We start from the raw sequence: 9513 nt of genomic DNA, 5'->3' as shown, positions 1-9513 counted from the left end.
CTCTGGTATGCGAAACACAAGAGAGGTGGCAGGAGGACAGGTGGAAAAAAGTATAAGGTAATTTTGGAGGATTCCTGAGTAACGAGAAATTTCTGAATTTGGAGGGATATTAAATATGTTTAGCTGGCACAGGAGAGACACTGGCCAATCAGAATCAAGGCCAGCAGTGGGAACAGAGCAGGGTTCCCTCTGGGGCCAAGCATCAGCCATTTGGATAATGGATTATAGAAAGCAGGGGTCCTGGAGAAAGCCTGGGGTACCTGAGGCAACAGAAAGTGGTAGATGGCTGAGGAAGGTGGCTACTGAAGAATTGATAAGGAAGTATTTGGATATTTTAGTAACTTGGCTTAGCCATAACAATGTTTGCTGCTGAATATCAACTCAAATATTCATGGCAGCACTGCATGCAGCTGTAGAATACCTCATGCCCTTTCAAAGCTTTTCTCAGCGCATGTATCATGTATGCCGGTGGTGACGGCAGAAGATAAATGATTCCCAGCTTCCTTGTATGGTGTGTGGGGAAAGTAAGACACAGAGATGGATTTATAACATCCTCTATAGCCTCAGGGAAGTTATTCCTTACACTGAGAATACACCATGAGCCTAGTGACGCTGACTGCTCTGAATAGAGACACATTCTGAAGACTTAATTTCACCAAGAGACTTCTGGACACTGTTTTCAGAGTGACTGATAATATTTCTATGGCACATGAGGGAAAGCACTATAAGGAAACTCTATGACACTCTGGCTGGGGGCTTAGAGAACTGACTGTCTTTCACAGGAAAATAAGAAGGCTGAAATGTTATAGAAATGTCCTGACTCACAAAGTCCTCATTTTCCAAACTCACATGTGTCAACACAGTCAGATCCAGAGGGACTTCAAATGAGCTGAAACATCTTTTTTTCCTCCCAAATGGTCACTCTCATACCCAACAAAAAGCCTTCACTTTCACATCTATGGTGTTTCCTTCTCACTGAGGGAGTAGCAGGAAAGGTGTCCATTTAAATACTCTGCGGGGCTCCTAAAGGGGCTGAGCTCTGAGATCTCTTGGTCCCAAGGATCATGAGTCCCCTTTATGGTACAATCCTTAATCCACTTTTGCCACATGGAGGTGGGGGTGCTCAGGGGCATAATCAGTCCATTGAAAACGACGTGCAATGAAAGAACATAATTTGAGAAAGAATATTCTTAGTATTTGGTATAGACTTTTATATGTTCAGTTAAGGGTAACACTTACAGTTGGACCATGGCATCTAGTGACCTTATCCCCATGGACCCACTCCCTGAGGATCATTTCCACGGGTGGAGAGCCTGGTGCATCTGAATGTCTGGGCTATCGACCTCCCATCCCTTCAGAGTTTTCTCTCAACATCCATGCAGTTAGTTACCTAACCCAGAGCATGACCCTGGACTCCCTCTCCAGCACAATATGTCTGTTCCTTTGAGGTCATCCACCACTGTCCACCTCCACCATCATCCTTCTGTCCAGGCGCCCACAACATCTCAGGCCTCTGTGCTCTTACCTGGGAAGCTCCATTTCTCTCACTGATGACAAAAGTCACACCTACTGTGCTCCTGCACACATACACCATCTCCTAAGAGTCCATGCCACCAAGACATCATTACCTTCATTTTGCTGATGGGGAAACTGAGGACAGGCACCTCAGCCAGTCCCAGAACCAGTGAGCAGAAGGGCCCAACTTGAGTGTAACCACACGTCCCAGTGATCCCGGATCTAAAATTATTAGTGTGTCTAATAAACAACATCTGTAAATTGGAAACTCCACAGGATTCTCCTTGTGAGATGTTTCTGTTTTATAATTGGGTATCATGGTTTCTCTAGTTTTACAGTTGTTTTGGTTAGAGGTTTCAGTTTCTTTAAGCCATATGTAAACAGAACCATATTTTAAAATGATGAAATTTTAGGTATTTCTATTACAGAGCTCCACAATAATGTAAGGGCACAAAGAACCATATAGATATGAACTGAAATGCCACATGGGTCAGTGACTTGATTTCCAAGAACAAAAAATGGAGGTAACAGCAGAATCAACAGAAGGAAGTTGGGTTTTAATTAATATAGTGGGGTTTAATTAATAAGTTGGGTTTTATTAATATAGTGAGACCATATCAAGGGTGAGGGTCATAATTTTCTAAATGGCAAGATGTTATATTAACTTTAGAGTTTTGAGTGCACATTTCAAGATCATTTAGTCCAACCTTCCTCATTTTACTGATGAGGAAACTGAACCACAGAAGTTAGGCAGGTTACCTGAGCTAAATTCATTCTTTTGTCTCTGGCTGTCCACATAACAGAACCTTACTGTGATTAAGAAGCGATATCATATACTCTATAACCCAAGAGACAGAGAAACACAACTCTTTATCTACCTTTTGGTATCTCGATTTTCCACTTAAAGGTCATGTTAAATTTGATGTTAAACCAATGCAAAGTTGTAGGCTTAACAGTATTCGACTGTGTCAATCAGGAACATGGGCAATTCAGAGCCAAAACTTTGCTTTTCCAGAACCACAAGGGGAAATGTACGCTGTGGGTACCTGTTTGAAGTCAGGGCTATTTAAGGCTATTCAGAAATTTGGCATGTTCTTCTCCTCTTGGTAACAAGGTTTCTCCTCCTATCTTTGGACCTGTCTTTTCCTAGAAAAACAGAAACAGTTTAATAAGAAATGGGTTAACAGTATTTGCATGGGTCACTAAAATCTATCACCTTACAGATGACATACCTTTAACATTCCGTCCCGTTCCCATTTGAAGAGGCCACAATTACTGAAATAGAAAAGATGGGATTGACTCAGTGATGAGGTTACAGGTCCACATACATGAAGATAATAGTGCTCCCTGCACTTTGGGGGAGATCCGCCTCATTTAAGCAGAAGCTCACTAAGGTGAGATTCATATTCCAGTTTACATTCTACTGCTACTGAAAATACACACGTCAGTGATCTGAGCAACTGTTTTGAAGTGTGTCAAAAGCCAGGTACTTCAGAAAAGGAATTTCAAATGGTAGGGCTGCATAGGGCTATGCACTCTACAGGCGAGGAGAGTGAGCTTGGTTTCCAGCGAAGGTCACTGGGATGACCCTCAGATTGAAAAAGCCAGCCTACAGTGACAAGAAGCCCATGGCTTGTTCCGTTCTCCTTTTTTGGAACTCAACGGTTGTGGTAAGAGAGGATTACTTTTCCTTCAGGTTTAAACAATGCTTCCCCGTTTTCAGTAGTGAGAACAGGGAAGACAGTAACTTTTCCACTGAAAGGTCACTGTTAAGTTTGAGACCAAAGCAACACAACAGGAAGAAAATCTTTTTCTGGTCCAGAGATTTTTTACTCTCTTTAGTCAAAGGGCCTAGAGACTCATTCTCATTGTTTAACATGGTAGTTGCGTCCAACCCTGAAAAGGCAGGGGGATACTATGGGGAAAGCTTATTTTCTAGCAATGTTACACTGGGGAGAGAGAAACAAATGAAATACAGTAAAGTCATGGGACTGTGGCTCCCAGGAGCCTTGGATCTGAGAGGGTCTTGGGCATAGGGCCAACCCATCAGGCTCATCCTTTCTCCCCATCTTCCTCAGACCCTACTCTGAGCATAAGCTGCAAAGGACTTAGCCCGGAGCCTCTCCATCACCTTCCCCAGCTACAGACCTGTTTAATATCTACTGAGAGAACTTTCACAGCCTACTACCAGATCAATGATGATATTACACACAACTCACTGTCAGACAATTATAACACATGGGCCAACTCCAGCCTGCCATAAAACAGCCATGTCTATTTGAAGACTGGCTATGACTGCCTATGACTGGCACAGCATGTTTGAGTAGTGGTGAAACAGGGCTGGCAAAGCCTAATATATTTACCACTTGGCCTTTTACAGAAAAAGTTTGCCCATTTCTGCTCTAGATCAAGAATTGACAAGAAAGAGACCAGAGAAAGCACAAGTTCTTAACAAAGTAACAGTGCCACCTGGGGGCCGAAAAGCATCATATTCTTTCATTTGAGTTGCACTTACTGCTTATCCTTAATGATCACATTTCTCTGATACTCTGTTGTTTTACACAAGCTCTTGCTGTTACAATATTTTGGAGAGAAGTCAAGTATCAATATATGAATAGGTACTTTAAACAATTCTAATCTCAATTGTTAAAAAAAATGCACAAACCAGCTCTGACAAGGGGATGAACCAGCACGGGGTTTGGGTTCCTCCACCCCCACCCTCATTCCAAATCAGCCGTGGAGAAACTTGACATGAGAGAGAAGTCTGGGCTCCAGGAAATAAACAACAACCCAAATGAAATAAGTGAACAACAACAAAAAGTAGTGAGGAAATGCTGGTGAAACATTCTCGGGAAGACTAAAAGCGATAGCAAAATTGCTTCAAGTTCCAAAGACTCAACATCATACAACCTACCACCCAAGCTCCATTTAGTCAACAAACATTTCTGATGACCTGGTGTCAGGCACTATATTTAGTACTGGGGGTACAGTCGTGAAAGGGGGAGGATCCCTTCCCTCCAGGAGCAGTTGGGGATACCCAGGAGCTGTAAGGAGGCACAGAACAAGGCTGACCCTCTCGGGGTCAAGGACCGTCTGAAGTTTCTAGGAAACAGCATCACCCAGGAATTGCAAAAAGGTTCAGGAGGCCTATGGGACCAAGAATCCCAGGAATTCTCATACCTGCAGTGCTTCTGGGGGAGTCTGTCAAGGGAGATAGTTCTGTTTCCACAGGGACACTTGAAAAACCTCTTCACACCATCATGCCAGTGGTAGTCATGCTGCTCGCTGATGCAGGTCTCCAGAGGCTTGAAGTGGGTGTAGGCACACTGCACAGAACCAGAGCAAAGATCTGGTCAAGAGCTCTGAAGGAGAGAGGAGCCAGCTGCCATGCGGCCTGTTCCTCAGAACTTCTGTTCTCTTGTCACTACCAGGCAGTGACTAGTGGAGCTACCGTCTTTCAGGTGCAGTGTTCCCTGTGATTTCTTGACTTTCCCCCTATTAATACCATTTTTTCTCATGTTTGCCCCAACTTCAGGTGTAAAGTTCACAGTAATCTTCTGTGACATCAAGACAATAGCTAAGGAGAAGGAAGGACTGGAAATTTTTAAGTAGCTTCAGTTGCTCTACCTTATATTCACTCTAGTCCCTGATTACAAGACTACAGGTTATAGGCATGGGGCCTATTTAGGAAGGATGATGAGCTGCTTTTTCACTTTCTCTTACAAGGCCTCTGAAGAGGATTATAAGCTTATTACTACTCCTATTTCATAAGCAGTAAAACCAAGAAAGATCTTAAGTAATTTTGATCCTAAAAAGGACTGGACAAAACAAGAAATGGTAGGAGCGGGTTGAAACAGAGTCAGGACAGTGCTATGTAATTTCTGGTAATCACACTGAGTCTAGATGAACAACTTTTGGCCTTGGCAGCCTCAAAGAGGGCAGAGTACAGTGGTATGCCAATTGTGTTAGGCAAAATAATCCTCTCATGATATGTACACCCTATTCCCTGGAACTCACAAGTATGTTATGTTATTGGCAAAGGGGAACTCAGGTTGCAGATGGAATGAAGGTTGCTAATCAATTGATTTTAAGATTGGGAAATTATTCTGGATTGTCCAGGTGGGCCCAAAGGATTCACAAAAATCCTCAAGAGTGGGAGAGAGGAAAGGAGGTTGGAGCCATGCGCTGAGAGGACCCCACCTCCCACTGTTGATTTTGATGATGGAGGAAGGGGCTAGGAGTCAAGGTATGAAGGCAAGCTCTAGAAGCTGGAAAAGGCTAGGACACGGATTCTCCCCTAGAGTTCTAGAAAGGAATGTACCCTACTGACACCTGGATTTCACCCCAGCAAAACCCACATAAAATTCTGACCTATAGAACTGTGAGATAATATATCTGTGCTATTCTGAGCCCCCAGTTGGTGGTCACTTGTTAAGCAGCAACAGGAAAGGAATACACCAGCTCTGTCCTAATATGGCCATCTTGTCAGAGGAAAAGCTGTCCTCTAAGGTAAAGGCTTTACTGACTGCACTTTTTCAAAGGAGTAATTGGTTCAGTGCTGCCCCCGCCCCAAATATAAAGGAGAATCTAAGGTTTTAAAAATAAAGTCAGAGAAAGTTGTACTTGTAAGCTAAGCCTCTTCTTCCTCTTACACACGCTCACAATGCTGATTAGTCATGCAGGTGTATTCAAAAGGAATGGTAATGCCAGGAAACATGTACAGAAAGAACTTTTCCGGGGGACATATACGTTAGGCCCTGAGCAGAAGGGAATAAAAGTAGTTGATCACATCTGATGCCAAGTCAAATTTTTCAATTAAGGCCCCAGGGACTGGAAACTAAGGATTGAGGACATGTTAAAAATTGAGAAGGGTAGCTTCCCTGGTGGCTCAGTGTAAAGAATCTACCTCCAAGAGCTGGGTACAATCCCTGGGCCAGGAAGGTCCCACATGCCACAGAGACACTGAGTCCATGTGCCACAACGCCTGAGCCCGTGCTCTGGAGCCCACAAGCCGCAATGACTGGGTCCCATGCTCCCTAGAGCCTGTGTTCCGCAACAAAAGAAGCCACTGTAATGAGAAGCCAAACTGTAACTAGACAGCAGTGCTCCCAATGGCTGCAACTACAGAAGAGCCCACGCAGCAACGAAGACCCAGCACAGCCAAAAACAAACCAAAAAAACTTGAGGAGCAGAGAACACTGGGGTCCTGCCTAATTAAATGACCCTAAACCCAGGCAGGACTCCGGTCACAAAACATGGCCCCACACCCCGCCGAGTCTCCACACCCTGCAAGGTCACCGAGCCCACAGATAGGCCACAGGGAGAGCCATCTCCTGCACTCACCGTCTTGCATGTCACGACTCGACATTTTACTTCTCGGGTGTTTCTCATCTTTTCTTCCATTTGTTCTTTTTTCACCAGAGGCTCAAAATAGCGTTCCTGCAGCTCAGCCTCAGCCTGGAGTGACATGACACCCAGGAGACCTTGAACCAAATCTGATACAGACTCAGGCAGTTGTTTAATAATAATCAAAGCAGACCTGAAGAAACAAGCTAACTATATGAATGCATGGTTCAGTGAACTGCAACCCAAAAGATGGTAAGTAGAAATAAGCCCTTAATGGACAAATAGAAGGCATGAAAGCATCTGGTGATGTGTAAGACACTAAACACAAACTTAAACTACTGACGTGATTAGCAGTGTCATGAGCTCAAGTGTGACCCAGAAGGGTAATGTTTCCGTTACCAATGTTCCAACACAGACTAGTTTATGGGAGGTACTGGATGCCTCCTCAGTGATGGTACCCCATCTGTTTGATTCTATTCCCCAGACCAAGCACTTGGAAGGAGCAATTCCTGCTTGTCTGGAACAATGTGTAGGTATGAGGGCAGAGAGCTATTCATGACAGAATGTGGTCACAGTTCAAGTCAGCACAGCTGAACAAGGCATAAAGTGCCAGGGAACTTGGCTCTATAGTCTTTCAGGGTCTGCTTGAGCTTCTCTCCTAAATCTTGAGTCCAGTAGAAAAATATTTAATTGTCTCCTTAGTCCTTTATTAACCAAAAGAAAGGTAGATCATTTGGCATGCTGGCACTAAATAAGGGACATTTAAAAAATCTGCTGTAACACTTTTTCTGTTATCTCAGTGACCACTACCCCTACTACTGACAGGGACCACAAACACTACACCTTTTGCAGTGCATGGAACAGTATACATGAAAGGATTGTTCTGAATGTTCTACAGGGCATCCATGTTGATGGAAAACCTATTATAACTTTTGAACCTAATAGCTTTATTTATATACAACCCTATGACACTTGGAGAAGGCAATGGCATCCCACTCCAGTACTCTTGCCTGGAAAATCCCATGGATGGAGGAGCCTGGTAGGCTGCAGTCCATGGGGTCGCTAAGAGTCAGATGCAACTGAGCGACTTCACTTTCACTTTTCACTTTCATGCATTGGAGAAGGAAATGGCAACCCACTCCATTGTTCTTGCCTGGAGAATCCCAGGGACGGGGGGGCCTGGTGGGCTGCCGTCTATGGGGTCGCACAGAGTCAGACACGACTGAAGTGACTTAGCAGTAGCAGCTACGACACTCGTGCATGGTTTTAATATACACTGACTGTTCCTAAAGTGCAACCGGACAAGTCCTATGGTTATGGAGGGACAACTGTGCTTTGATATCTTGTACAACACAGTAACTTGATATTTTTATACAATATTACGTTATTATAAAATATGGACTGAAACACTTTAATACCAAAGTCAATTTAAATAATGTTGAATGATACTCTTCAAAGTAGCAAAGGCAAAGCTAAAATCTATTAGCAATATTCCTGTTCTTCAAAATAAATTCAAACAAACCAACATACAACTAATGTTTCAGCTGAGGTTACAGGAACAAATACTGAGTCCCATAACAGAGCACCCGAGTCAGAGGATAGCTCTGTTACCTGTGACCTTCTGGGCTCTTTCTTACCTCTTTTAAGATTCCCGTGTGCCTCGATTTTGCTTTTAGAATTGTCTGAAATTCCTCAGATTCCAGGTAGGCAAGTTGCTCTCTTCTTTTTTTCTTGGCAGGCTCCAATTCATCCTCAGCTAGAGCAGAATGAAAAAGTGTGAGCTGTCACAGAGGAACTGCAGAGAGTCAGTGTGTCTCACCAACTCAGCTTCCCCCAGCTCTGTGTTTCCCGCCATAAGGCCCTTCAAATTGAATTTACCTCCCCTGGTACCAACAAAGGGAGGCTCTTAGAAGAAGTGAACTGAGAAGTACAAACTAGAATGGAGGGAGGGGATGGCAGGTTTGATCACTAAATTAAAATCTCTTTTTCACCTTAAAATAAGGGCCAATTATGAAAAGAGGTAACAACAACAAAATTCCTATCTACAAATTAAGGTTAAAGTGACAATTGTCAGCTTCAGTTTTAAAAATTAAAATAGGGCCATTTAAAACAAGGTCTGCTCCTTTAAAGCAAAGTAAATCTTTATACTAATATATAGGTGCAAAGATACAATGAGTAATCTCAAGATTTTAAACTGTACATAATTTCATTTTAATTCAACGTGATTATAAAAAACAATCAGTTCCAGCTGCAGAAATTCTACTTAGGTCCTCTCCATAGAGGAAAAGTGGAAAAAAAATAATGACTTTTGATGTCGAGGGCTTCCCTGATAGCTCAGTTGGTAAAGAATCTGCCTGCAAGGCGGGAGACCCCGATTCAATTCCTGGGTTGGAAGATCTGCTGAAGGAATAGGCTACCCACTCCAGTATTGGGCTTCCCTTGTGGCTCAGCTGGTAAAGAATCTGCCTGCAATGCGGGAGACCTGGGTTCAATCCCTGGATTGGGAAGATATCCTAAAGAAGGGAAAGGTTACCCACTCCAGTATTTTGGCCTTGAGAATTCCATGGCCTGTATAGTCCATGGGGGCGCAAAGAGTCAGACATGACTGAGCAACTTTCACTTTCAGTCTTTCAGCCTTCAGGCTGATTATGT

At 43.5% G+C, this 9513-nt stretch overlaps 1 protein-coding gene across 11 annotated transcripts in view; it reads right to left on the bottom strand.

Annotated features, from left to right (window-relative positions):
• Positions 1 to 1190: 1190 nt before the first annotated feature.
• The window catches only part of MCM10 (minichromosome maintenance 10 replication initiation factor), a 31071-nt gene continuing 22748 nt past the window's right edge, over positions 1191 to 9513 (bottom strand). For 6 of the 11 annotated variants that reach the window (XM_060397361.1, XM_060397364.1, XM_060397365.1 and 3 more), the window contains exons 16-18: positions 8499 to 8617; positions 6859 to 6972; positions 1191 to 4841 (exon numbers count right to left, since the gene is read on the bottom strand). In XM_060397361.1, coding sequence (XP_060253344.1) covers positions 4488 to 4841; positions 6859 to 6972; positions 8499 to 8617 — 587 coding nt within the window. In that variant the 3' untranslated portion in view covers positions 1191 to 4487. The remainder of the gene's footprint in view (positions 4842 to 6858; positions 6973 to 8498; positions 8618 to 9513) is intronic. The other 5 variants (XM_012188383.5, XM_027976637.3, XM_060397366.1 and 2 more) reach the window with 1 other exon arrangement.

The sequence above is a fragment of the Ovis aries genome, chromosome 13 (genome assembly GCF_016772045.2).
Source record: "Ovis aries strain OAR_USU_Benz2616 breed Rambouillet chromosome 13, ARS-UI_Ramb_v3.0, whole genome shotgun sequence".
Lineage (NCBI taxonomy): Eukaryota > Metazoa > Chordata > Mammalia > Artiodactyla > Bovidae > Ovis > Ovis aries.
Note: the sequence above shows the minus strand (reverse complement) of the source record. Positions and strands in the feature narration are given on the sequence as shown.